A 26,022-nucleotide genomic window follows, 5' to 3' on the forward strand; every position below is an offset into this window, starting at 1 on the left:
CAAGTATTTTTAAAAAGTGAGGGTGGCAAAGTTGCAGAACCAGTTTGACTAGAAGCAACAGCAGGATTAAAAAAAAAAGGTGTACAGCACTGGCAACGATGTCACCACTACTGCCACTTTGGGTCTTTGAAAAACTATTATTTATCTTCCTCCTGAAAGACTGTTCCCAATAATAATTAAAGTAGAACATTTTGAAATTAGTGCGCAAATATTACACTAACAAAAGAATAACTTTTGGTGTATCTTACAAAGCTGAGGTAAAAATATCTACCATTGTATACAGAGGAGTAATAGCAAGGGGGGAAATCCAGTCTTGTCCTATTCCTTGTTACAATCAAGCCTGTACTCTCTTAACTCCAGATCTGTGAAAACTTTTCTTTCTGAACAAACAGACTGGAAAAGTCCACTCTGTTTGTGGGGCAAGATTCCTGGAGAATCTGGCCTCTTTCCATCAAGATCAAGAATGGGTGACCCTGTAACCCCAAACTTTGACTGGACATCTTAGTGGGACTGTTTGGGCATTAATCCTTCACCTACCTCCATGTATGGTAACTTTGGGACAAGGTTTTGAGGTACAGAAGTGAAAGCCCAATCCAAGAGACCTAAAATTATCTGAATGAAAGATCTCTCTTAACCCAGGATGCAGAAAGTGATACAGAAAGGGGTTTTGGTATATGGGGTTAGAGAGAGACCTTTTATCTGAACCACTGTGGGATCTCCCTGTTTGGCAATCCCTTTTGTACATTGTGAGGAAGTGGAGAAGGGGTAGGAAACCACACGATCACTTGAAAGTTTGCAGTGTGCTGAGGTGACAGGAAGTAAAGTCCAAACAGTCCAGGCTCTACATCTGAGTCAGAGGTGGTTTAAGAGAATTTTTACAAGTATAAATGTGTTGGCGGCAGAAGCAAAGGTAAAGCGTATGCAGCAGGGAATGGCCACACAATTTTGAAAGGCTGTGTTCAACCCCACCCCACCCCCACTTGCAAACACGGAAGAAACCCATCCTATGTCAAGGTAAGTTATGGCCTCTTCGTGGTTTGTGCAGCATCATTCTTGCTCATCTTGGAACTATTTTCCAATCCACATTCAAGTGAAGATTTTTTTCTTCCCTTTTATAGCACTTCTGGGTCACTGTCTGGCTGAACTGTGTAACAGTTTGTTCTGAGAAGCCTTGTTGACAGAGGAGGCTCAAATTGCTGGGATTGTAGCCGAGTTGATAAGTACCAAACTTAGTTCGTATAATGGATATAATTTATTAACAAAAAACAGTTCAGTACTGAGAACTGAAGGAATCCTCGTTTTGAATGTTTTGACCAGGTCCTACAAAATACCCAAATAACATTGTATACTCATTTGTATGTTTATGTTTTATGCCTTTTAAAAGGCAGCAGCTAGGTTATAATCATAATTACTGAGATTACGTTACTGCTAAAGGACACAGATGTAATACTTATTGTATCGCCTGAAATGATTAATATGCAATCAACCATATAAAGAAAGGCTAATTATGTTCATCGAGAAATGATACACACTTTACACTATGTGGAAGAGAAGCATTCAGTTACGTATATCCTTGGTAGAAGATTTGATTGGCAGCTTGATACTTACATCCTTAACTTGCTCTGAAGTTATAGGCTTGTTGTGGGAATCAATGGCACCTTCTGCTACAATTATGATATTCAGTCTTTTCTTTCGTGCACGGTTCTAAGGTAAAAAAAAAATGCAGAAAAGTCATTAAATCTGCCTCATGGTCTGAGACCACAATAAATAGCTGTACCTTGAAAGCTTCTGAGACTATTACAACTACAGTACTTAATGTGCTGTTACTGTTTCAAAAATGACCTTACTAAGCCAGGATAAAAAAATACTTCCTAACACATTTTTTGCCACCTCATTAATGTTGGCAATCCCAGCCAGCTATGGATTGCGTTGTCGGCAAATAACCCTTCCTCATTGCAACAGTAACATCATCATATAGCTGATCACGTCTAAATCCTCAACACTAGCAATATCTTCCATTCTGTACATTAGCATCAAAGATAAGAGTCAGGTGAGCTACAAAGCAGTTCACAAGGGAGTGTTGTCATTGGTCACCTAAATGCCAAGTGCCTGCTGGCAAGGGGGTGCCTGCTACCTGAACATGTTGCAGAGACAGAGCCAGCCCACCCATGAGGCGAAGTGACCTCTTCAGGTGGCAGGATCCACAGGGGCAGCAAATTCCAATGTGGATCTTTATTCCCCCCCTTGTTCCTGATGTAGTTTTTCACCCACCCCAGAGAGAGCCAGTGTGGTGTAGTGGTTAAGGGCGGTAGAAATGTAATCTGGGGAACCGGATTCACGTCTCCGCTCCCCCACATGCAGCTGCTGGGTGACCTTGGGCTAGTCACACTTCCTTGAAGTCTCTCAGCCCCACCCACCTCATAGAGTGTTTGTTGTGGGGGAGGAAGGGAAAGGAGATCGTTAGCCGCTTTGAGAATCCTTCGGGTAGTGATAAAGCGGGATATCAAATCCAAACTCTTCTTCTTCTTCTTCTCTTCTTCTTCCCTGGCAGGGAGGGGGGCACCATTTTGTGGTTCACCTCATGTGCCAAAATATTTTGAGCCAGCCTGGATGTGCCTTCCCTCTATGCTGCCCCATGTAATTTTGGGAGGTGGGTGGTCTTTACTTATACCTGCCAAGTCTCCCGTTTTTCGTGGGAAACCCCCGTTTTTAAAGCCGTTTCCTGCCGTTGTCCTGAATGGCAAAATATCCCGTATTTCCCCCGGATTTTCAAAAATTGGGCAGAGCAGCACTGGAAGTCGCTTCTATGCTTGTCCAGACATGCGTAGAAGCGACTTCCGGTGCCGTGCCGTTGCTGATCCCGGATTTTTCAGTCTGGGAGTTGACGGGTATGTCTTTACTAGGTGGAAATGGAAAGATCATGAGAAAGGAGGACACTTTCGCAGTAGGAAAACAATGCCATGGAACACTTCCTCCATTTTGGCTCTACCTAGGACACTGAGGGATTGAAAGTTTTTCGGCCATCCCTGATCTTTTCATTGAGGAACCTAGTAAGCTTTCAAAGAAGCCTAAGAGATCCCAGGACAGAGTTTCAAAGCCACTGTAGAAAATAATTACCTCAGAAAGCCTAGAACACATATGATCTTCCCATCCTTCCTCAGGTGGATATTCAGGAATAAAGACATAATCTGCACCACAGGCTAAGGCACTAACAAGAGCTAGGTACCTAGAACATAATCAGAAAATCCAAATGAGTACGTGAACTATATATTTCAGCAATTTTAACTAAATGTGGTGTTGGCAGACATACATACCCACAGTGTCTCCCCATCACCTCCAGGACAAAGGTCCTCTGGTGGCTGTAACAATTGCAATAATTATTAATAGCGTCACAACAGCATCAAAGTATGAAGTGATATGTACAAATGCACAGAAAGAAGACAAGACGATTGTTTGGCACTGCAGAAACTACATTTGTGCTTGCGTTTTCCATCTTCCCCCAGACACTTCTTAACTTTCTGCTTTGCAGCATACTATCATGTGCCATTATTCTTTGCATTATTACCTCCCACCCCCCAAACTAAGATTGCGGACCACTAAATTTTATGAACTCATGCCATTTAAGAGAGTGTATAGGTTACTCCTCAAATCTTAATTGCCTTTCAGTGATGGCTACTATTTGAAAAACTGCAAAACTAGGCAAGTCCTCACAATCAAATCTCAATTCCCCCCCCCATTTGTTCACAGAACTAAACTACATACAAAAAAGCAATATTAAAGCAAAGCCCAACTTAAAAACCCTTGATCTATGCAAGATGGGCTTCCCCCCCCCTTTTTGACCTCCACATGCAGTTTTCATACCACTGCATGTGTCTGACGATGTGATAAATACCAGCCCAAGTGGTGGCAGGGCTCAGCTGCCATTCCCAGGAATCCAGACATGCCTTCCAGAGCTCCATTTTCCTCTGGCTACACAATGCAGAAGAAGGCTGCAAGCCTCCACAGAAGCTGCTTAAATTCCATTGACTTCAATAGTATTTAAGCAGACTGCAGTCAAAAGTTTGGATGCAATGCCAATCTGTGTTTTAGCATTGTGTGAATGAGCAACTGTAAGCCTTGGCGGCCTCGCTTGCTTCCCGCTCCTCCTCTGGAACTGCTGTGAGGAGATTGGAGGTACCGTATATGCTGGCGTATAAGGCGACTGGGCGTATAAGACGACCCCTTACTTTTCAAGTTAAAATATAGAATTTGGGATGTACTCCAGCCCTTTTTTGGCGGGGAGGGGAGGCTGTCTTCTCCAGCACTCAAGTCTGCAGCCGGGGAAATGGTGGTTTGTTTGTTTGCTTGCTTGCTTAGTTATTGAGAGGGGGAAAGAAGCCAGAGAGAGGAGAGATAGAGAAGCAGAGACATCGATAAAAAGGAGGGAGAGGGAGAGGGAGAGGGAGAGGGAGAGGGAGAGGGAGAGGGAGAGGGAGAGGGAGAGGGAGGCAGAGACAGCAAAAGGGGGGGAAAGAAACCATAGAGAGGATAGCGATAGAGGGGCAGAGACATCGGAGGCTCACACAGCCAGCGAAAGACGCTGAGCAGCAGTGAAAGAGAGAGCGGAGAGAGAGAGACAACGAGGCTGGCTCAGTGAGCAAAAGGGGAATAGAAGCCAGGGAGAGGGAGAGAAACCATAGAGAGGATAGTGATAGAGGGGCAGAGACATCGGAGGCTCACACAGCCAGCGAAAGACGCTGAGCAGCAGTGAAAGAGAGAGCGGAGAGAGAGAGAGACGGAGAGATCTCTTTGCTTTGCGCTGACAAAAAGAGAAGAGGCACCAGCTTGACACCAATGAAATACACAAAACTGTATCTCTGCGCTGATCCAGGTCACAAAGCCATGAGGGAGCCATTCTCCCTGGCGGGGAGCAGCCCCCTCCCGAGCGCGCTTCTTTGCGTTCATATGGTCACTGCATACAGTGGGGATGCGGCCGTTTTTGAGCTCCCCCCACCGTATGCGGTGACTGCAGATTCTTGGACCCGGTGTATAAGACGGGCCCCCAACTTTTGAAAAAAATTTCCTGGGTTCAAAAGCCGTCTAATACGCCAGTATATACGGTATGTGCTTCCTAGTTTAAACTAAGCAGTTCCTCAATCCATTGGAACTGGGAGCTCCAGTTAGTTTAAACTGAGAGGGATAACTCCCTTTTGTCCTGAGGGCAGCATTCTGTGCATGCCAGGGGTGGCAGGGTTAAAAATCATAGTGAATGCAGTCAAAGACAGCCACATCTTTCCACAAATACACATCACAGGAAAGAAAGATAGGGTTAGGGTTAGGGTTAGGGTTAGGGTTAGGGTTATTTTTGACATCCTTGTTTGGATTCTAATCTAGCTCCTCCTTTTGTCATAAAACGCAATGCAGGCAGGTTTGCCGTATGCACATAACCACCCTTTCAACTTTGGCAAAAGGGTGAAATTAATACAACTTTGGTACACTTTAGTACTGCTAAAGAAAAGAACCATGGCTCTTAGCCGTTGCCCAAGTGGCCATCTTAAAATCCCACATCCTGAGTTCAAAGTACCTTTGAGCAGTGGTCATAATGGCATCCACAACTTCAATGATTCTGTGCAAGGCAGAGTCAGTGCCAATGGTCATATCGGTACCACAGAAGTCATTGTCGATGGAGCCAACCATTCCCACAATGTTGAGGTAAGCGTACTTCTTGATAGCCTCCTTTTCAATCTCACCTGGCAAAAAAGCAATAGAAAAATAAATTTAAAAATGTCTGACATACACCCCCCTCCCATGAAGTTAAAGCAATAAATAAATAAATAAATAAATAAATAAATAAATAATTTATGCCCCGCCCATCTGGCTGGGTTTCCCCAGCCACTCTGGGCGGCTTCCAACAGAAATCCTAGAATACACTAATTTCTTAAAGATTAAAAGCTTCCCTAAACAATGTGACGTTATCATTTATTACAGTCTTGGCGTGAGTAAGAGGCAAGAAAACGCTCTTTATGAAGAAAAGATTGAATTAATGCTGCATGAAGCTTCGCCAATGAATGGGAATTTTATTTCTGCCTTCAGTTATTGGGAAAGAATGGGGAGTGGGCTGGGAGACCAGAGATGTCCTCGTTTTACTGGGGTCATGGAACTGAAGTTTTGATAAGACTGTGCTTGTATGAATAGACCAAAAAACAAACAAACAACAGATTGAGGTTGAATCCTGACAAGACAGAAGTACTGTTCGTGGGGGACAGGAGGCGGGCAGGTGTGGAGGATTCCCTGGTCCTGAATGGGGTAACTGTGCCCCTGAAGGACCAGGTGTGCAGCCTGGGAGTCATTTTGGACTCACAGCTGTCCATGGAGGCGCAGGTCAATTCTGTGTCCAGGGAAGCTGTCTATCAGCTCCATCTGGTACGCAGGCTGAGACCCTACCTGCCTGCAGACTGTCTAGCCAGAGTGGTGCACGCTCTAGTTATCTCCCGCTTGGACTACTGCAATGTGCTCTACGTGGGGCTACCTTTGAAGGTGACTCAGAAACTACAACTAATCCAGAATGCGGCAGCTAGACTGGTGATTGGGAGCAGCCGCTGAGACCACATAACACCGGTCTTGAAAGATCTACATTGGCTCCCAGTACATTTCCGAGCACAATTCAAAGTGTTGGTGCTGACCTTTAAAGCCCTAAATGGCCTCGGTCCAGTATACCTGAAGGAGCGTCTCCACCTCCATCATTCTGCCTGGACACTGAGGTCCAGCACCGAGGGCCCTCTGGCGGTTCCCTCGTTGCGAGAAGCCAAGTTGCAGGGAACTAGGCAGAGGGCCTTCTCGGTGGTGGCGCCTGCCCTGTGGAACGCCCTCCCAACAGATGTCAAAGAGGAAAACAACTACCAGACTTTTAGAAGACAGGGAAGCTTTTAATGTTTAATAGATTACTGTGTTTTATTTTTCTGTTGGAAGCCACCCAGAGTGGCTGGGGAAACCCAGCCAGATGGGCGGGGTATAAAAAAAATTATTATTATTATTAACAAGAAAATAAGTGACAAACTGCATTGTTGTGCAACACTAGTACCCCAATCCAAGCACCTCCACCTCTGTATCCATTTGCAATCCTAGTGTAAATGCTCCCCAGGTATGGAATACTCTCTCCTCCAAGCTCTGACCAGGACAAACCTTGGCTATATTTTAACAACACCCGAAGACACTCCTATTCCACAAGGGTTTTTGAATGGATTATCATGTGTCCGAGTGATGTTTGATGGTGCATGTCTAATCTGACAGATATATTTAATAGAAGGGAGATGGTTGCACTTTAAAGTATATTCTACTTGGTTTTTATTTAATTGCGAAATGCTCCAAGATCATGGTGATGCAGGGAGGGATCTAAATCTTAAACAATAAACTAACGTTAGCACTTGTACAGCACAACAAATATGTTTTCTGTGCACTTATGCAGCACTTTTCTGCTGGTGTAAGAAAGGTGGTTTGCAATTTTAAAATACTAAAATAAATGACATAGAACTTGAGGAGCTCAATGTCCCACGAGCTTAACCAGGACTTACCATTTTGTGCCAGTTCCTCCAAAAGGCTATTCCACTCCTCGCGGAAAAGATTAGCCCCTGTTAAGCTGCCGTCCCCACCAATCACACAAAGGTTGGTGATGCCACACTTCACCAGGTTGCAGGCTGCCTTCAAGCGGCCCTCCCGGGTCCGAAAAGCTTTGCAGCGTGCGCTCCCAATGACCGTTCCTCCCTTCAAGATAAAAGAGAAGAATCGGGTTGAGGGAACAAGCTCTCCAGATTTTACTTCCATTGCTATAAGCAATAATGCAGAATCTGGTGCTGGCAGGAGTATGGTGGAGTATATAGTCCATAGGTAGGCAAACTAAGGCCTGGGGGCCGAATCCGACCCAATCGCCTTCTAAATCCGGCCCGCGGATGGTCCGGGAACCAGCATGTTTTTACATGAGTAGAATGTGTGCTTTGATTTAAAATGCATCTCTGGGTTATTTGTGGGGCACAGGAATTCATTCATTTCACCCCCCAAAATATAGTCCGCCCCCCCCCCACAAGGTCTGAATAAGTTTGCTCATCCCTGATATTGTCTGTACACATTTCCTACCTCTGTTGTCAGCTGTAAACACTACTTGGTTAAAGAAATATGTAACACATACACATTCCCTTGTCCTGCATAAGACTGAAAATGATGTTAAGCTGTTGCGCTTATTTTGTAGCTCACTGGTTCCAAACTATTCCTTTTATTCTAGGGACAAAATTCATTATTAGCGGTCGAACAGCACCACCAATGGTGAGACAAAAGGACACCTTCACAACCCGCTAGGACTCTAACATGTGGTTGATACTTGCCATAGCAATGCCTTTATTGGCAGGGGACTGAGAACTGAGGATGGCAGGGAGAGTTGACTCAATTGCCGTAACAAGAGAGACACTCCCTCTCTTGCCAGGAAGCCTGGAGGTGGCCAGGGGGTGGGTAGCTAAGGGTGGGTTTCCTGTCAAACCTGTTCATAAGTCAGCTAGGCACCCAACAAGGAAGAAGAAGAGTTTTGATTTGATATCCCGCTTTATCACTACCCGAAAAAGTCTCAAAGCGGCTAACAATCTCCTTTCCCTTCCTCCCCCACAACAAACACTCTGTGAGGTGAGTGGGGCTGAGAGACTTCAGAGAAGTGTGACTAGCCCAAGGTCACCCAGCAGCTGCATGTGGAGGAGCGGAGACGTGAACCCAGTTCCCCAGATTAGGAGTCTACCACTCTTAACCACTACACCACACTGGCATTAGTCATGGAAGCCTCAGCTGGTAAAATATTTTGAGGACAGTAGAGAGCTTGGGGAGAGAGGAAGTCAGCAGTTGTTGCTTCCCTCTCATTCATGAGATCCAGGCTAAAACAAAACCAGAGAGCATTGATATGGAAAGGCTTCCCTACACCATGTGCAGTGCTAGTCCGACATAGAGCACCAACAGTATGTTGATTTTCTACAGTCATTTCATTTCAGATCAGATGGATATTTGGGGGAGGGGGCAAGAAACAAGAAAAGGAGAGACTAGGGCCACTGTTTTGAGTATAAAATGGGATAAGCCCATGCGCGCTACACTGAACTCCACAGAGAAAGGGTAGGATGCAGGTGTGAAAGTACGTTGACCAGAAGATCCAATATCTTACATTTAACAGACTTTAATCCTCTTTACTTGGCTTACGCACAAAGCACAGCATTTATGGTCGTCCGGTACAGGTGGTAACTAAAAATGATGGCTGGTAGTTATATATAAACTTGAATTATAGATAACAGATGTGATAATAAAGTGATTGCTACTGGGGAATAAACAACACTAATGACAAGTTCCTTAATAAGTAACACACACATTACTGTTACTCATGACCAGGCATCCCCAAACCTCGGCCCTCCAGATGTTTTGGACTACAATTCCCATCTTCCCCGACCACTGGTCCTATTAGCTAGGGATCATGGGAGTTGTAGTTGTCCTTTATTTCTTTATCTATTTTTCAATCTGGACTTGGTATTCTGTTCCTCCACACCTTCAGAACTGTTGCTGTGTAAGATTTAAAAGTCAGGAAGAATCAGTGTTTCAGCTGAATCTTATGAAACAGATAATCTGTTCAGTTAGTTTTATAGTATATGGTTCAAAAGCATAATTCCTTCAATCAAAGTTTAAATCACATTTATTATCCTTGACTGAAGTTCTGCCGCGGATCAGAAGTAGCAAAGGGATTTTTATTTTTTGCATACTAGAAGAGTGTCGATATAAAACTGTTATGTAATTTCCTTTGCTGAAAACGTGCTAGTTGCTGATTACGCAATATCAATTCCTCTTTTTTGATGCAGGAAAAAGAATTAAAGCTATGTCCATATTTTGCTCTCAGAACAGTGTCACTTTGCTGTGGCACAGGGCTCGTCTAGGCTGAAATCCTTTCTTGGCACTGCCATACCCATACGTGATGCAAGTCACAGCAGGCAGGGAATTTTCCTGCAAGAGGAGCCAAGCTCAAGCCAACACAAAACAGTTATTAAATCCTGAAGGCAACATGGGAACATTTTTTATACTGACTCATACTAGGAGGGGGAAATAAAAAGCAAAGGGAGACACCGAACTCTGCTGGCATCCTTCTGCTTGGATGCTGCTCCATTTCTCTTCCCTGAGCGTAAAGAGAGAGAGAGAGAGAGAGAGAAAGAAAAAAGAAAGAAAGAAAGAGAGAGAGAGAGAGAGAGAGAGAGAGAGAGAGAGAGAGAAAGAAAGAAAGAAAGAAAGAAAGAAAGAAAGAAAGAAAGAAAGAAAGAAAGAAAGAAAGAGACCGCCCAGATATTTGTGCACTGAAAATGTTGGGTGGTGACAGAAGCAAAAATTCTAAGTGAGTATACCTAAGACTAACTTTGGGACCAAAACACAAAGCTGTTTAGTGCAAAGCATTTTGCTTAATTGCTAAAACATTTTATTCATTACCTATTTAGGGGTGGTTTTTAGAAAAGTAACACACTTGCATGAAACAAAATAAAAAAAATTCCTCCCACTAGCACCTTAGAGACCAACTAAGCTTGTCATTGGTATGAACTTTCGTGTGCATGAAACAAAATAAAGAAATTCCTCCCACTAGCACCTTAGAGACCAACTAAGCTTGTCATTGGTATGAGCTTTCGTGTGCATGAACACTTCTTCAGATGAAAATGAAAATGATTCTTAATTCAGGACCTACCACTTGGAGGATGCTTGAAACACTTTCCCATGTGACTTCAACAATGTTTTCACCTCCATCAACCATGCCCTGGTAACCCTGTGACAAGAGAGAAACATTATATAGAAACCTGACATATAAAAAAAGAGCATTCGTTTAAGGGGGGATTAAATACAATTGTAACATAAAAGGGTTTTTATGATAAAACTTACACTAAGCTTGGGATCAAGTAAGTCAGATAGGGAAGTATGAGAATGGTGTCACCATTGCAAGCATGAAGATTTGAAATGAAAGGCTAAAGTGGTTTATAGGATCAGCAACCGCAGGAGTCAACTCTTAGGGGCTGAGGGGACCTCACACACACCCCAATAAAATATTTGAGTTTCACCTCAGAGGTCAAAATGTATTGGGCTGGCCCTGGTCAAGACTAGTTTTCTTCTCATTTTTCTGTGCCATCTTGGAGACATAACACCACACACACACACACTGAGAAAGAGAGAGAGAGAGAGAGAGAGAGAGAGAGAGAGAGAGAGAGAGAGAGAGAGAGAGAGAGGGGCATGCTGCAATATTTGTGGACATGGGGGAAATTGCATTTTAGGATCCACGCAGAGGATTTTCTTACATCGCATCTACCTTATTAACATAGCTGCCAAGTTTTCCCTTTTCTCGCGAGGAAGCCTATTCAGCATAAGGGAAAATCCCATAAAAAGGGGGATAACTTGGCAGCTATGCTTATTAAGGTTGTGGTTTTTTTAAAAAGCATGCTTTAAAAAGTCAAGACTGGTCTGGGGATGGGGGTTATTGGCAGATACATGTTGCAAGTCATCATGATGCAGCATTTGGAGCCAGCTTCTGTTGCCAAATCGTATTCGTGTTTTTATTTTGTTTTCTCCAGAGCTCGACAGGAAAAGTACATTTCAATTACCGGTATATGCAGTCAGGGCAAATTCAAAGAGTCCCATTGCTGCAGGAGAAGGAAAAAGGCAGAACCACAAACATGTAATTCCCAGTAGTCTTTGCGGGAAGCTATGCCAGTAGACAGGGACCCAGGTGGTGCTGTGGTTAAACCACTGAGCCTAGGGCTTGCTGATCAGAAGGTCGGTGGTTCGAATCCCTGTGACGGGGTGAGCTCCCGTTGCTTGGTCCCAGCTCCTGCCAACCTAGCAGTTCGAAAGCACGTCAAAATGCAAGTAGATAAATAGGAACCGCTACAGCGGGAAGGTAAACGACGTTTCCATTGCTGCTCTGGTTTGCCAGAAGCGGCTTTGTCATGCTGGCCACATGACCTGGAAGCTATACGCCGGCTCCCTCGGCCAATAATGTGAGAGGAGCGCGCAACCCCAGAGTCGGTCACGACTGGACCTAATGGTCAGGGGTCCCTTTACCTTTATGCCAGTAGACATGTTAAGAACTATACATTTGTAGTGTAGATAAACCTTTTGTGTAAAAATTCACTAAGGCTGGTTTATATATATGGTGTTAGGGCATTGTGATTACAGTGGTCCCTCAACTTACGAATTTAATCAATTCCGAACGGACCTTCATAAGTCGAAAAAATCGTAAGTAGAAACCAACGGGGAATTTTTTTTAAAAAAATCGTAAGTCGAAAAAAATCCTATCTAAAAATTCATAAATCGAAAAAATCCTATCTAAACCGCATCCAAAATGGCGGACGTTTGTAAGTTGAAACATTTGTTAGTCAAGTTATTCGTAAGTCGAGGTACCACTGTATCTGCAAATCTCCTAAGTGCTACCTGTCCCTTTCTCTGAATATACATTTCAGAACAAATCTCTTATCTATAATTTTCTCTAAAACGTTGTTGCTTTTTCTTTTAAAAGAGCTGATTGCTTGTTGGAAGCCTTAACATTTAATGTGCATCCATTTCCTACATAATTTGACTGTACTTCTGTACAGTCTGTACAGACTGTAATGTATTTTAATTTTTGTTGGAAGCCGCCCAGAGTGGCTGGGGAAACCCAGCCGGGTGGGCGGAGTACAAATAATCAATCATTATCATCATCATTATTATTATTAGGTAATGCAAATCAAAACAATTTTGCAGCTGATAACCCTGAGAATGTTGCAGTGTTCACAGAGACAGAGTAAGCATAGAGACAAAGGCATTCACACACAAACACAGAGAATTCTACACTAATTACAAGTACAAGCATGTTACAGCAACCATGGTTACTCTCCATTGCAGACAGAGGGCAAATCACCAGAACAACAATGTCCATTGAAGCTGCTGTGCTCATGATGGTTTCTGAAGTGGAGCGGAGGAAATCTCTGTGCTTTCAACATATCCTTTGGAATTTTCCAGTCTACGTGCCATGGCACTGGATTTACCCGATTATCTTCTGGTACCTACAACAAATACCTCTTTGTGGCAGACCCATGCTTGCATTCAAGAGATGTTGGCTATGATTTATTCTTCAGCTAATGAAGCTTTCAAAAAAAACAAAACTGCATCTCATCATATGCTCCAGTTCTCCCAGGGTAGTCCTGAATTTCTGATCCCTATTCCTAAAAAAGAGTGGGTCGATTTTCTTCTGATTTTTGAGGTTTGGGATGGGGAGTATCTTAATTTTAATGTTTAAGCGGATACAATATGTACTAGAGTTGCTACATTTTCAATTTGTTACATTTCAGCACCATCCCTAAAGTCTCAGATGCACGCCACTTTATAAACAAAGATTATTTCACAGAATGTAGCTGGTAAGATTTACTTTGCCTTATAATGCTAGAAGGCATTTGTGGTTTTCTAGTTACTAGAATCTCATATCACACACTTCTTAAAAGAAAAACCAATAGCCAGACTATTGTAGGTGGGGGGGTGGGGGGATAGAATTGCAAAGAAACTTCTCCCTCGATTCCCTCAACACCCTTCTATGTGTTTGAATTAAATCTATCCTATACTAAATCCTGATCCATTGTGAGGTTAATCAGTGTATTAAACTTCTCATTTAGGACAAGCTAACTGCTGCAGTCTAAATATATTCAGCATCCTTTTCTTCTTGAATATATCACAACATACTGGTACATACATACATACACACATGCTGAGCTAAAGTGGTCCACTTTTTCTTATCTAATGTTGCTTTCTCATATACATGAAAAATATTATGTGTAATAAAGGCATAATCTGACAAATTCCCAGATATCTAATTTCTCTTGATTTATACCCAGAGACTATTATCAACTCAATAACCTGCTCATCCATATTAATGAGCAATAATTATAATTTCTCCTCATAAACATTGTACCCTGAAACCTTACCACAGGGTGGAGAATCTGGGGTGGGGGTAAATGCAATAATCTATGTAGCCCTCAGGGCAGTCTCGAGCAGGTTGCGCGACCTGGCGCTGAGGGGCGGAGATCGCTCTGGCGCCCTCGCAGGGCGCAGCATGGCTTTTAATTTTTATTTTTTTTAATGTGCCAACCTTCTCACTTTCAAAGGTCAAAACACTGGAAGCAAGTAGGAGTTAGCTATTACCTCCCCAGTTTTTCCTTTGACCTTTGGAACTAAAGATGAAATAGTCCCAGAGCATAGTTAGGTTAATTACTGATATGAATATATTATTCTGCCTTGTACCAAGTCAACTATTGGTACATCTCTACAGTACACCTTACATGTAGTGGCAGCATTTAGTTGTCTGACTAGCTTTACCCAGAGATGTCAGAAACTGAACCTGGGAACTCCTGCCTGCAAAGCAGGTGCTCCACCATGAAGTTTATTTTGTCATAATCTCAGGAAATTATCTTTTAACTACTAAGAGGTTTTAAGAGTATTTTTGAAGCATTTGCTTAAAATAATGTTAATGGCATGAAATAACTTCCATTACAGAGTAAGTTTTCTGCATGACCAAAAAAAAGGCAGCACTCCAAATGCATTGCATACAGAAAACGGAAGATTGCACCCAGAACACCAATGAAATCATGCCAGGGATAAACCATTAGTGACTCGATCTGCCCACCTGCATAGTCTCCGTATTCCTGTTAAATGTATCAGTTGCTTTTTGCCACTCGAGTAAAGAGAAAGGCAAAGGGCTGTTTGACACCCTCCTCCAGGGTGAACAGCTAGAGAGAATTTCTAGAGTATGTATCTCATGCTAAATGTAATGTGGGTCATCAGAGGGGCCTGTGCCAAAGTGGAGCTTAAGAAGTCCTTTGCCTGAACCTCAGCTCAGGGATTCTGTGGAGAGCCAGTGTTCAGTTCAGAATGTGACCCCCACCCCCGGCAAGTCAGCCAGCACTATATAAGAGGACAGATTTGAGATAACTTTTTGCAGAGATAAGGGAGAGAAAAAAATCTTTCCAACCATAAAGGCACCCAGCTTCTTTCAAGCAAGGTGGTAAAATATTTGTCAGTAAAATAGCAAAACAGGAACTTCCAGGGCTGGCATGACACACAAATACTTGGTTAGTTGCTGTGGCAATACTACAAAGGATTGTGGTGTGCAGAGTTCTGCTTGCCTGCATATTCATAAGTTTTACAGTTCCTCGACTCACAAGTTACAGAAGTAGACAGGCATGGGTCGGCAAAGACAAAGAGCCAGACGGGGGAAATACTCTTCCGTATAAAAACACTTCCTAATGCACTTTGAATCTCTACAATCACATCAATTCAGATGCAACTTTTTCAAGAGCTGAATGCTTTATTAGCGTATAAACTTAAGGACAAGGACCCAGGTGGCGCTGTGGTTAAACTGCAGAGCCTAGAGCTTGCTGATCAGAAGGTCGGCGGTTCGAATCCCTGTGACGGGGTGAGCTCCTGTTGCTCGGTCCCAGCTCCTGCCAACCTAGCAGTTCGAAAGCACGTCAAAATGCAAGTAGATAAATAGGAACCGCTACAGCGGGAAGGTAAACGGCGTTTCCATGTGCTGCTCTGGTTTGCCAGAAGCAGCTTTGTCATGCTGGCCACATGACCTGGAAGCTATACGCCGGCTCCCTCGGCCAATAATGCGAGATGAGCGCGCAACCCCAGAGTCGGTCACGACTGGACCTAATGGTCAGGGGTCCCTTTACCTTTTATGGCTTTGGAAGAAGTCCAATGAACATTCAGCATGCATAGATTCAAATATATATTATGTCCTACAATGAGGAAACCACCCACTATATTGTACCCTTAAGTTCCTATAGACACCATCGCCAAAGTTCATTTACAAAATAAAAGGAAGTCTACCTTCCACATGATAAGAGATTTTCCCTTGAAGTTGAAAAGACTGTGGGATAAATGTGTGGTGCACAGGTGTCAGCAATCCACATTACATGGCTTTCGATTGAATGCACACTTAAATGCACATCTTCATAGGGATGCACACTCCAGCGCAAGTCTGTTCTTGCTGGCAGCAGGTTACATGGCACATCAGAGCCGTAAATAATGTCATCTGCCCTCCTTGCTGCCTCATAAACCACTAGCCTTGTGTTGGTTGGGCTGCCTGAACGTCAGCTGCATAGGCAGCAGTGATGTTTGAGCCAGAAAACCTGTGGCCAAGTTTCTCACTGGTGGAGAGAAGCCCTTATTACTTTAAATTAAGCCATGTTATGGTGCATTTGTGGGTCACCTCAGAGGGGCAACATCAATACTTCTGATTGTCACAAAAGTGCCATCCCTTTGCTACTGGTGTTCTTTACCTGTGAGGTTTGTTCATTGTTGTTACTTTTGCTGTGGGCTGGATAGATGTTGCCTGACATAGCAGAGGATGTACAAGTCTTGTTACAAAGGAGAAAGAAAGCGGTGTGCATCCCACAGGGTGAGAACGTACTAGAATAAAACCGTACCTTCCTAGGGTGAGAGCTGCAGTGGGGAGTAGGGAGCAGAACCCTTGTTATTTGTGTGGTTGTCATTACATCCCAAGTGAGAGACATGGGCTGGTAGGCCAAATACTATTAAACAGCTACTAAAAGCCCAATTTCGAGTACAGGTACAAACAAAACACCTCTGGGGCATGTGGTACTCTTTCTCGATCAGGCTCTGTTACTGGAGGCTGAGGATTGAGAAAGAGTACCACATGCCCCAGAGGTGTTTTGTTTGTACTCGAAATTGGGCTTTTAGTGTTGCAGCTCCAGCCCTCAGTTACCAGTTCAAGTTAGACAGGTGCTGTGTGTCATGATATTTGGTACCTACAGGAGATACCTTTTCATTTAAAAAGGCTTCCACTGAGCTGTGACCCAGTCATTAATGAAAGAATAATTGTGCACCTTATTTCATTGCATTTGGAACTCGTATTTTTGTGCTATATCTCACTGTAAACCACTTTGGTGGCTTCAGGCAGTGAAGCAGTTTATAAGATTATGAAAAATAGTAATAAATAAAACTCTGCAGCATGGACAGACAGCACCAACATGCACGTCCAGTTTAGGCTCCTGGCTTCAGATCGAGCAAGTGTCACGCACAGAGAAGGCTGCTTCCATGTGTGGACCTCCTTAGTTGGATCAAGATAAAAAGCAAAGGTGTGGAGCAGAGGAGGAGGATAAAATTTGGGGGGAAATCCTTACTTTCCCTCTCTGTGTCGCCATATTTTGCTGATCCCCACTTTTTTGTTTCCTATACTCAGCATGTACGGTAGTGCTGACAGGCAATGGCTGCATTTCCCAATTTGTCCCTGCTTTTCTCCTCGTCATTCCACACTTTCCAAAGGAGTGTTCTCTCTCTCTCTCTCTCTGCATAGACCAAAAGATGGACCGTGGGGGCATACATATAACAAATGGGAACACCAACCTCATAGATAAAATATACTTTTGCTTCAACATAAATTCCCATACGCACTACAGCACGGACTGCTGCATTCATACCTGGAAAGGAGAAAGCAAAGGGAGAAAAGGTTAACATTGTTACCAAACAAACAGTAACTTGAAGTGTCTTTAATGATAAACAGTCATTTTTACCTTGAAAGGCATATTACAAAACTAATTCTGATTGTGTCCGGAGAAAAGGCACTGGTTATTGTAATTATATGTTTTGTTGCCATATATAGAGAGATTAATGAATGTTTGAAGCAATGCACTCCAGTTGACCGGCACAGGAAGCCCATGTAGAAATGTGCAGACTCCCCATGAAATTCACACAGCATCAAGGAATGGTTGAACATTTCTTGATGCAAAATTCCAGGGTGTCCCAAAGACCCACCACAACCAACAGGAGACCATCACACCGCCGGGCCTGCACGATGCCAGCATGGACAGAGATACAAGAGAGACAATTCCCTACTCGGCCATGAAGCTCATTGGGTGACCCTAAGCCAATTACTACCTCTCACCTGAACTACTTCAACCAATAGTTGAAATCTTCATGTACATCAGTCACCCTGAGCTCCATGGGGGAAGGCAAGATATGAACAAAATATCAAGATCTCCTCCAACATTGTCCCATTTTCTTCAGTAAATTGCAAAATGTTCTGCGTGTGGCGTGACATGCCAGCATGTGTTTGCTGAATAACCTCAGGGCACCACTGTGAACCACAGAGCCCTGCAGAATTTGGGTTTGAGCAGTCCTGACAGCAAATTTCCAAGAACGGCAATTTCCTTTGAGGGTAACTTGAAGGGTAAGTGTAAGGCAGTATTAATGATATTGCAATATGTCACAATAAATAATTTCCAATACTGTGATGTGCTTTAATTTGCCCTGTATAGAACACAGTAATCTCTAAGTGGTGGAGTGCAGGATTATCCTACTGCGTATGAGGGTTACATATCAAGGTATTTGTAAATGAAACACAAAGGGAACTAAATCAGGAAGTGGAACAATGTAGATGACAGAGCTAGCGGCAATGGTCAAACTGTAAAATCTACACCAAAATCTCCCCCCTCCCTAGTTATCTTAAGAAAAAGTATTCCTGTCTGGCAGTATTCCAGAACACCACTCCAAACTCCAGCCTTACTGTGTGGATGTTACAGACCCAGTTAGGTTCAAAAGAGCTTTCTTTGTTTGCAAGTTTCACTGATTCATGACAAAAGTCTGTGCAAGCTTCCAGAAAGTAGTTGCTAATATCCTTGTTCCACAAACTAGGGTTCAATACTTTAAAAGCTTCTTGTTTTACAAAGCATAAGACAAACATAGGCTAGTTGCTCCCAAGCTTTTTTACAAATAGGTCTGTAAAGAGAATTGTAACCCTCCTGTCCTCTTCACTGGGTCAACATCCTTTTCCAACAACTTGATGACCCACTCACAAGGCTCCAAAGATGCACCAATGGCATCATTGCAACCAGTTGCGCAAACCAGTGTACAAGATGACCCAAATTCCTAATCCCATCACTGATGATGAACATTAATATGGCCTGACTGCCTATACGACAGCAACATGCTATTGCCAAACAGGTAGCTGGATCCATTCAACTTCCTGAACATTCAACTGTGGTTTTAATTGCCTGAAGGTATCTTATGCACTGAAGATCATTTATGGCTTGGGAGTACAGGTCCACAACAGCAGAAAATAGATCTTCAAGAATCCAAGGACAAATGCCCCTTGTGCCCTGGCAAGGCAGCATGTCCAGCAGCACACAGTGCCCATCACATAAGTTCACAAAGAATGTGGGGTGGAGTCACACTAAAAACTGATGCAGACAGAAGTATGATATGAGACAGTTGCCCCCCTTCCTGGAGTCATTTGGTACATGTAGAGAACCCTAAAATTATGACTACTTAATTGCCACTATCTACTGGACATGTGTGAGCGGATTTAAACTTCAGCATGCCATGGCAAAACTATTCTTGCAACAATTCTGCCACATAATCCGGGGAGCAAACAGTTCTGTGCCTTCAGCACATGTGCACAGCTAGTACACATTCCATTATTTTAAAAGCCACTGAGAATCAGTGAGTTGACCAGAGAGGAGTAACCACATGTGGCCTGAAACAGAGGTATCGGTGAGCAGCTGGCATATAGCACCTTTGGTGGGATTACAGTTCAGTCTCACATGAAGGAAGCCCCAGTTTCAAGATTTGGAAATACCTGACTCGTTCCAAGGTAGCTTTGTGTTTCTATTTGTTAACGTCCCCCTTGCACTCTCTGTGCTAAATGAAGAGAGGGGTAATTGTCTGACTATTGTTCTGCTTCAGCAGCCTCATCAAGATTCCAGAGAAATTTGCCAGAAAATACTCACTCTGCCAAAGACTACAGTCAGAACCTAGGTTACTTATTTGTGAGTTGCATACACCTCAGGAGTTTCTGGATCTTGATAGTCATTGAACTAGGGTCTTGAAGTACACCTCCCATCGGCGCTTAGGAGGCTCACCTGCCAAATCACTATTGACATCTGGATTGGAAAGTCACGGCCTTGTAAAAATTTCCAGAGGGGAACCCTTGCAGTCACCCCCCTCAAGAAACCCACAAAATAATATTGGGGTACCTTAAGAACTAGCTAAATTTTATAGCATATGTCAGGGTTAGCCAATGTGGTACCCACAAGGCACTGCTGCACTCCAGCTCCAATCAGTCCTAGCCAACAGGTGTACCAACAACACCTGAATGGCAAAATCCTGACTACCTCTGGCATGAGCTTTCATGAACTTAAGTCCACTTTGTCAATGTTCTACTTTGTATTCCTGAGATTTCGCTTCATGCATTTCACCTTTAGCTTTCACCTTGCAATGAGATAGATTGAAGTCAGTCTTAATTAGAATTTAAGTGTATGTTAAATAAACACACCTTTATCTTTTACAGAAGCAGATTGGTGATCGTGCAATCAACCTCAGCATTGCTGAGTGAATTATCACCTGCAGTTGGGCAAGGAGCTAACCACAAGCTACAGTTATAGATAGCACAGATAGCATTGGTAAGATAATTAACACATGTAGTGTGTTAAAAATCCTTTGTCTGTATTTAACCCACAAGTGATAGCACTAAACTTCTTGATAAATTGTGTTTCAGCTGTTTCATGCTGTATTCTTCCATGTGAATTCCTTCATTGCAGAATAGCCGCCTGAATTAAGATCAGTTAGAAAGTGTCTTGGGACACCAAAACATTCTGCCACTGGGTTATAGATACTGTCATTTCTGAAATCGATGTCCATTCATTGTTTTGCAAAGAGACTGGCCTATCAGGCCCAGTGTTAGAAACTGAGATGTGAAAGCCAGGAGCTAAATGGCATCTGAATCCTAGGTTATAGGCGACACAACAAAATGTCTAGGCAGGCTTTTTTATAACAAGAATGAAAAGCTGAAAATGAATGAACTACAGCTAACATATTATGTTGATTTTTCACATAGTCTAGTCCAGGCATCCCCAAACTTCAGCCCTCCAGATGTTTTGGACTATAATTCCCATCTTCCCCGACCGCTGGTCCTGTTAGCTAGGGATCATGGGAGTTGTAGGCCAAAACATCTGGAGGGCTGCAGTTTGGGGATGCCTGGTCTAGTCCTTCCCCTGCCCACCTCCCTAATATTCTTAAGAGGGTTTCAGAGAGTAGCTGGAATGGGGGATGTTACAGTTTTCATCTGAAATCTTAGGTGCTGTACTGCGCCCAGAGCTCAGAAACTGCTCACGCTAATGAAATTCCCTGTCACAAAATGCGCCTAGAACAATGGGAGTTTCAAACACTGGTCTGGCCTATGCAGAATGAAGCAGGGCAGTGCGGGCAGATAAATAGCATAGCACAAATCACCCTGGAAAATGAACAAATGAAAGAATCCCTGATGTTGTAGCTTACATTATTAAGTTTTAGGATAATTTTGCCACAGTAGCTAATTGGGCCTCAGTCCATGAAAGCTCATGCAATAACAACAGGGTTCTTTGTTGTCTTTGGCCTAGTGTGAATGTATTCTTCCCTAGTCCCCTTCCTGAACCCTCACTTACAGTAATTTGACTCTGATCTGATTGTTATCCATGAAGTTTCATGTTGCCTCCAGCCCAAGGGAAGTCAATGCAGCCTTTATTCTGAGTGCTCATTGTGTGGGTGTAGAAGAAAATACTGCACTGAATTCAGCGGTATCACCCTATTTGGAAGAATCCAGATCAATTCTCTCCAAACCAAATTGAAAACCAGCTGATGTCTAGCCCTTCTGGTGCAAACCATGTCAGACAAAATGGTTTTCCTGAGCAATAGTGACGACTCAAATTTCAGCTGCTCAAAATAATCAATTGCTCATTGATGCTCATTATCTATCAATAATCAGCCCACATCAAAGTCAAAAGAAAGGATCACCCATATTGCAAAACGCAAAAGCATGACACACCATAGCACTGAATTAATTCCTCTTGTAGGATCCCACTTGTACAACAGACTTCCACTAGCAAGTATGGGGCTTTTCCTTCCTCTCCTCTGCCCCAATGACACAGTTCCTACCCCACCCCCAAAATCTGCTCCAGCAGGTCAAGGAATTCTCCAGAGAAGACTGAGAACGTGGAGGCTGCAAAAGGAGGAGAGAAGGAAAAGCCCGGCCATGCCTGCTGGTGTGATGCTGGATCTCTCCGACGGTACCTGTAGGTAGGGTTGCCAGACTTAATAGAGAACAGGACTTCTGTGCCTTTAATTGCCCTGCTCTCTTTTGAGTCTGGAAACCGTAAAGAGAAACCAGCATACCCTTTGTTTCATTTCCAAGCAAAGGGTCTGCTGGTTTCTCTTTAAGGTTTCAAGACTCAAAAGAGAGCAGGGCAATTAAAGGCACAGAAGTCCTGTCCTCTATTGAGTCTGGCAACCCTACCTGTAGGTCTCCAATAAAATGACACAATACTTATTGTTTCATTTTGAACAGAACTAATAAGGTGCTTTAATCAAAGCCATGCTGCATTTCAATTAAAAATATCAGATATCCTACAGCCATGAGAATCTCATAAACCATGATTAAAGCTGCATAATTTATATTTCCCAAAGGGAACCCAAAATCTGCCTTTCTTAGTAAGTAGTGTCCTCACTTTAATGAATTTGTCTGGTAATCCTTTTCTATAATAAGTTTTCTCCCAAATTAGAAAAGTAAAATGGAATCAGGGCAGTCTCGAGCAGGTCGCGCGCCCTGGCGCTGAGGGGCGGAGATCGCTCCGGCGCCCCCGCCTTCGCAGGGCGCACCATGGTTTCCGTGCGGCGCCCTGGTGCACAGCACCACCGGGGGTCTACCTAGAGCCAGCCCTGAATGGAATAAGTAGGTTAATGGGTTTTTTTCCCCCTTGCATGCCTTCTATATTAAAGAAGTTCATCTGCTGATTGCTCTTGTTAGGTAACATGTCATTTTCAACTAAAATGAAGGTGTCTGGTCAGTTCTTCAAGTTGTTTCCTTGCAACTTTTTCCCTTCCCTATTATTTCTGAGCAATTTTGCTATAGTTTAGTTACCAGGCCCTATTCTCTATTCCACTGCTCAGCCATGGAGGACCTGCAGCAGAAAACCAGGGTGTCATTTCCAAGTGACTGCAGCTGACTTCTATGCATATGAATCTAGGGACATGATTTCTAGGCCATGGGATATGCCATCCTGTAGTCTTAAGCCCTATCACCTTCCTGCTTAGAAATAAAGCACCGCTGTTTTGGATCACCAGGCTGCAACTGAAGAAATACTAGATGTAGGATCATTTAAATGTGCTTTGTGATGGGTCAGGCCAAAGGTCCATCAGGAGCTAACCACAGGCCTCCGGAAGTTCACAATCAGGAAACAAAGGTAATGGTCCTATAGCAGGCACCCCCAAACTTCAGCCCCAGGGCCGTCTTAAGCATATCTGGCGCCCTGGTGTGACGGACCCCTCCGGCGCCCCCCCCCCCCCGTTTCCCTGCGTGGTGGGCGGGCTCAGCCTTCCAGATGTTTTGGACTACAATTCCCATCTTCCCTGACCACTGGTCCTGTTAGCTAGGGATCATGGGAGTTGTAGGCCAAAACACCTGAAGGGCCGCAGTTTGGGGATGCCTGTCCTATAGTCTGTCATCAGCATAGCTCAGCTGGTTAGAGTGTGATGCTGATAATGCCAAGGTGCATTGCTAAATGATCATCAGGGTCCCTATTCAAAGTTAACTACATCTCCCCTTTCTAATTTTCTTCTTTCAAAATTCCATGCCCACTACACATGCTCTGTTGTCAGTGGCCGCTTTGGAGGACGGGGTTTGAGTTCCTGAAAAATATATTTTGTACTTCTGAAAACTTTGGTGTTTCCCGGAGAATGCTGGTGCTTTCCTCTTGTTTCTCAGGGTGGCTGTTTTTGACTCCAGTCCTGTTGGCACTCGCCATCATGGCTAGCAGACACTCAAAAACATAGGTCCATGTGCATACATCATTATTAGTAGTACTACCATTATTCTAGAGTCAATGACTCCTTACTGCAAACTACTTCATGTTGTTATTTATATATTGCAAGTAGTCTATAAATTGACAAAATAGCATATTGATAAGATAAGATAAGATAAGATATCTTTATTGTCATTGTCCCCTTGCGGGAACAACGAAATTACTCGGTTGCTACATCCACTCAGATAAAGCATTCCGCATAATCCAAAATTACAAAAAGCTAATTAAAAACAGTAATTGGATATTGGACTGAATATTAGCCACACTTTTTTTTCCTCCCATCAGATGGAATAAACAACTATGATGTTTAGAAGACATCTGAAGGCAGCGAAGTTTTTTTAATGACTGATGTTGTAATGTATTTTTAATCTCCTGTTGAAAGCCACCCAGAGTGGCTGGGGAAACCCAGCCAGATGGGCGGAATATAAGTAAGAAATTACTACTACTATTCCCCAAATTCTGACTGTGAAAAGTTTAAGTACGGCTTATATTCCGACCTTACAAAAAAATGACTTGGAGAGGGCTTATCCCCGGATGTTGACTGGTTTTGGCTGGGATGGTTCCCAAGATGGCGGCACAGCGAGCGGGTCCCTGAGAGGGAGCCAGAAGGTGGCAAGGAGGAGGAAGGGAGGGAGGAGTGCGGATGAGAGAGCAGGTGAGAAGGTCTGCTAGGAGGAGAAACAGGAGATGCTGGGACTGGCGCTAGCCCAAGGTGCTGCCTTAGTTTTAGCCTGCCGAGCTCTTTCCGCCCATCTCATTGGTGGACCATGGTGGCACTGACCCTCTGGAAGCGCTGCTGCCTGCCGCCGTCGGAGTGAAGATGCTGCCTCCTTGGCCCCCGCTCCTCCTCGGGTGCAGCTTATCAGGGTGGATTTAAATCTGATTTTTTTAAAATAAAATGCTTTTTGAGGAAAATATATTACCATCCAAAGGTTATTCCATCATGAAATAAAGATAAGTTTTTTAATTATGTAGAATAAGGTTGTGTATATTTAATTTTTTGGGTAAATAAATGTCATTAATCCATTCACAATATCATGCTCTTCCAGAGGTTTTTGTAAGATTATTGGGCAGTTTCTCTGCCTACAAGATATTATCACAGATGCTTGGTTTACTTTTGCAGTTCTCAAAACTGAATTTGACTCAACAGAGATCACATGCCTCTTCTTCACAGCAAAAATGTTATAACATGAACAGAGTTGAGAAAAAGACCTTAATCCTATTGTTCTACAAACCTATGAATACAGAAACAACCACTTCAGTGCTAAGTTTCAAGAAGTTCACTGAACAGAATAGAAACAATATTTTTCTGATTGTTTGGAGTAGACAGTATTTAGGTTTTTCATGTGTAGGCTGGGCTGACAGTCTAAGTTTCTTAAAATATATATATATTGTTTTTGTTTAGCCAAATTAGTTAACAAACATGGATGTTTGTTTAAGCAAATAACATATGCTGTAATGTTATTGTTTCAGTTGAATAAATCTATTTAAATTGTTATTGTTAAGGTAATGATTATTTTTCTCCTTCCTAAGTACAACAGTAAAGTTGTCCAAATATGAATGATTAACCTATTAAACTGGGGATAAAAAACTAATATGAAAAGTTGTTATTCTAAAAATCTTCATCTACTTGCATATTAAAGTTATACCCGCAAGAATTAGTCTTTATGTAGAAAACTACCGTATGATTTAAATCAAGCCTTACTGACTAGTGATTTAAATTGTGATTTAAATCAGTTTGATTTAAATCAAATCCACCCAGCAGCTTATATTCGCGTGTGGCTTATATTCAGGCCAAGATGGTAAGTAAATGAATTTTCAGAGATACGGCATAACATTGGCACTGGGTAAATAATTGTATGCTTACCTCAACCTCACGTAGCGGGGAGGTGAAATGCAGAGATGCTGGTATCCTTTAAGTCAGGCACCCTCCAACTCGGTCCTCCAGATGTTTTGGGACTACAACTCCCATCATCCCTAGCTAACAGGACCAGTGGTCAGGGATGATGGGAATTGTAGTCCCAAAACATCTGGAGGGCCGAGTTGAGGGGTGTCTGCTTTGGGTGCTTCCCTATTTTAAAAAGGCTCATTATTTGCACATTTACTTTCTATTTCTGTA

General features: G+C 43.1%; 1 protein-coding gene across 4 annotated transcripts in view; it reads right to left on the minus strand.

Moving 5' to 3' along the window:
* Positions 1 to 26,022, minus strand: part of PFKP (phosphofructokinase, platelet) — a 63,424-nt gene that overhangs the window by 31,792 nt on the left and 5,610 nt on the right. For all 4 annotated transcript variants that reach the window (XM_060280893.2, XM_060280891.2, XM_060280894.2 and 1 more), the window contains exons 2-8: positions 17,419 to 17,492; positions 10,718 to 10,795; positions 7,551 to 7,740; positions 5,564 to 5,729; positions 3,315 to 3,359; positions 3,118 to 3,226; positions 1,609 to 1,704 (exon numbers count right to left, since the gene is read on the minus strand). In XM_060280893.2, the coding sequence (XP_060136876.1) occupies positions 1,609 to 1,704; positions 3,118 to 3,226; positions 3,315 to 3,359; positions 5,564 to 5,729; positions 7,551 to 7,740; positions 10,718 to 10,795; positions 17,419 to 17,492 (758 nt within the window). The remainder of the gene's footprint in view (positions 1 to 1,608; positions 1,705 to 3,117; positions 3,227 to 3,314; positions 3,360 to 5,563; positions 5,730 to 7,550; positions 7,741 to 10,717; positions 10,796 to 17,418; positions 17,493 to 26,022) is intronic.

This window comes from Zootoca vivipara, chromosome 11, assembly GCF_965207765.1.
Source record: "Zootoca vivipara chromosome 11, rZooViv2.hap1.1, whole genome shotgun sequence".
In the NCBI taxonomy this organism is placed as follows: domain Eukaryota; kingdom Metazoa; phylum Chordata; class Lepidosauria; order Squamata; family Lacertidae; genus Zootoca; species Zootoca vivipara.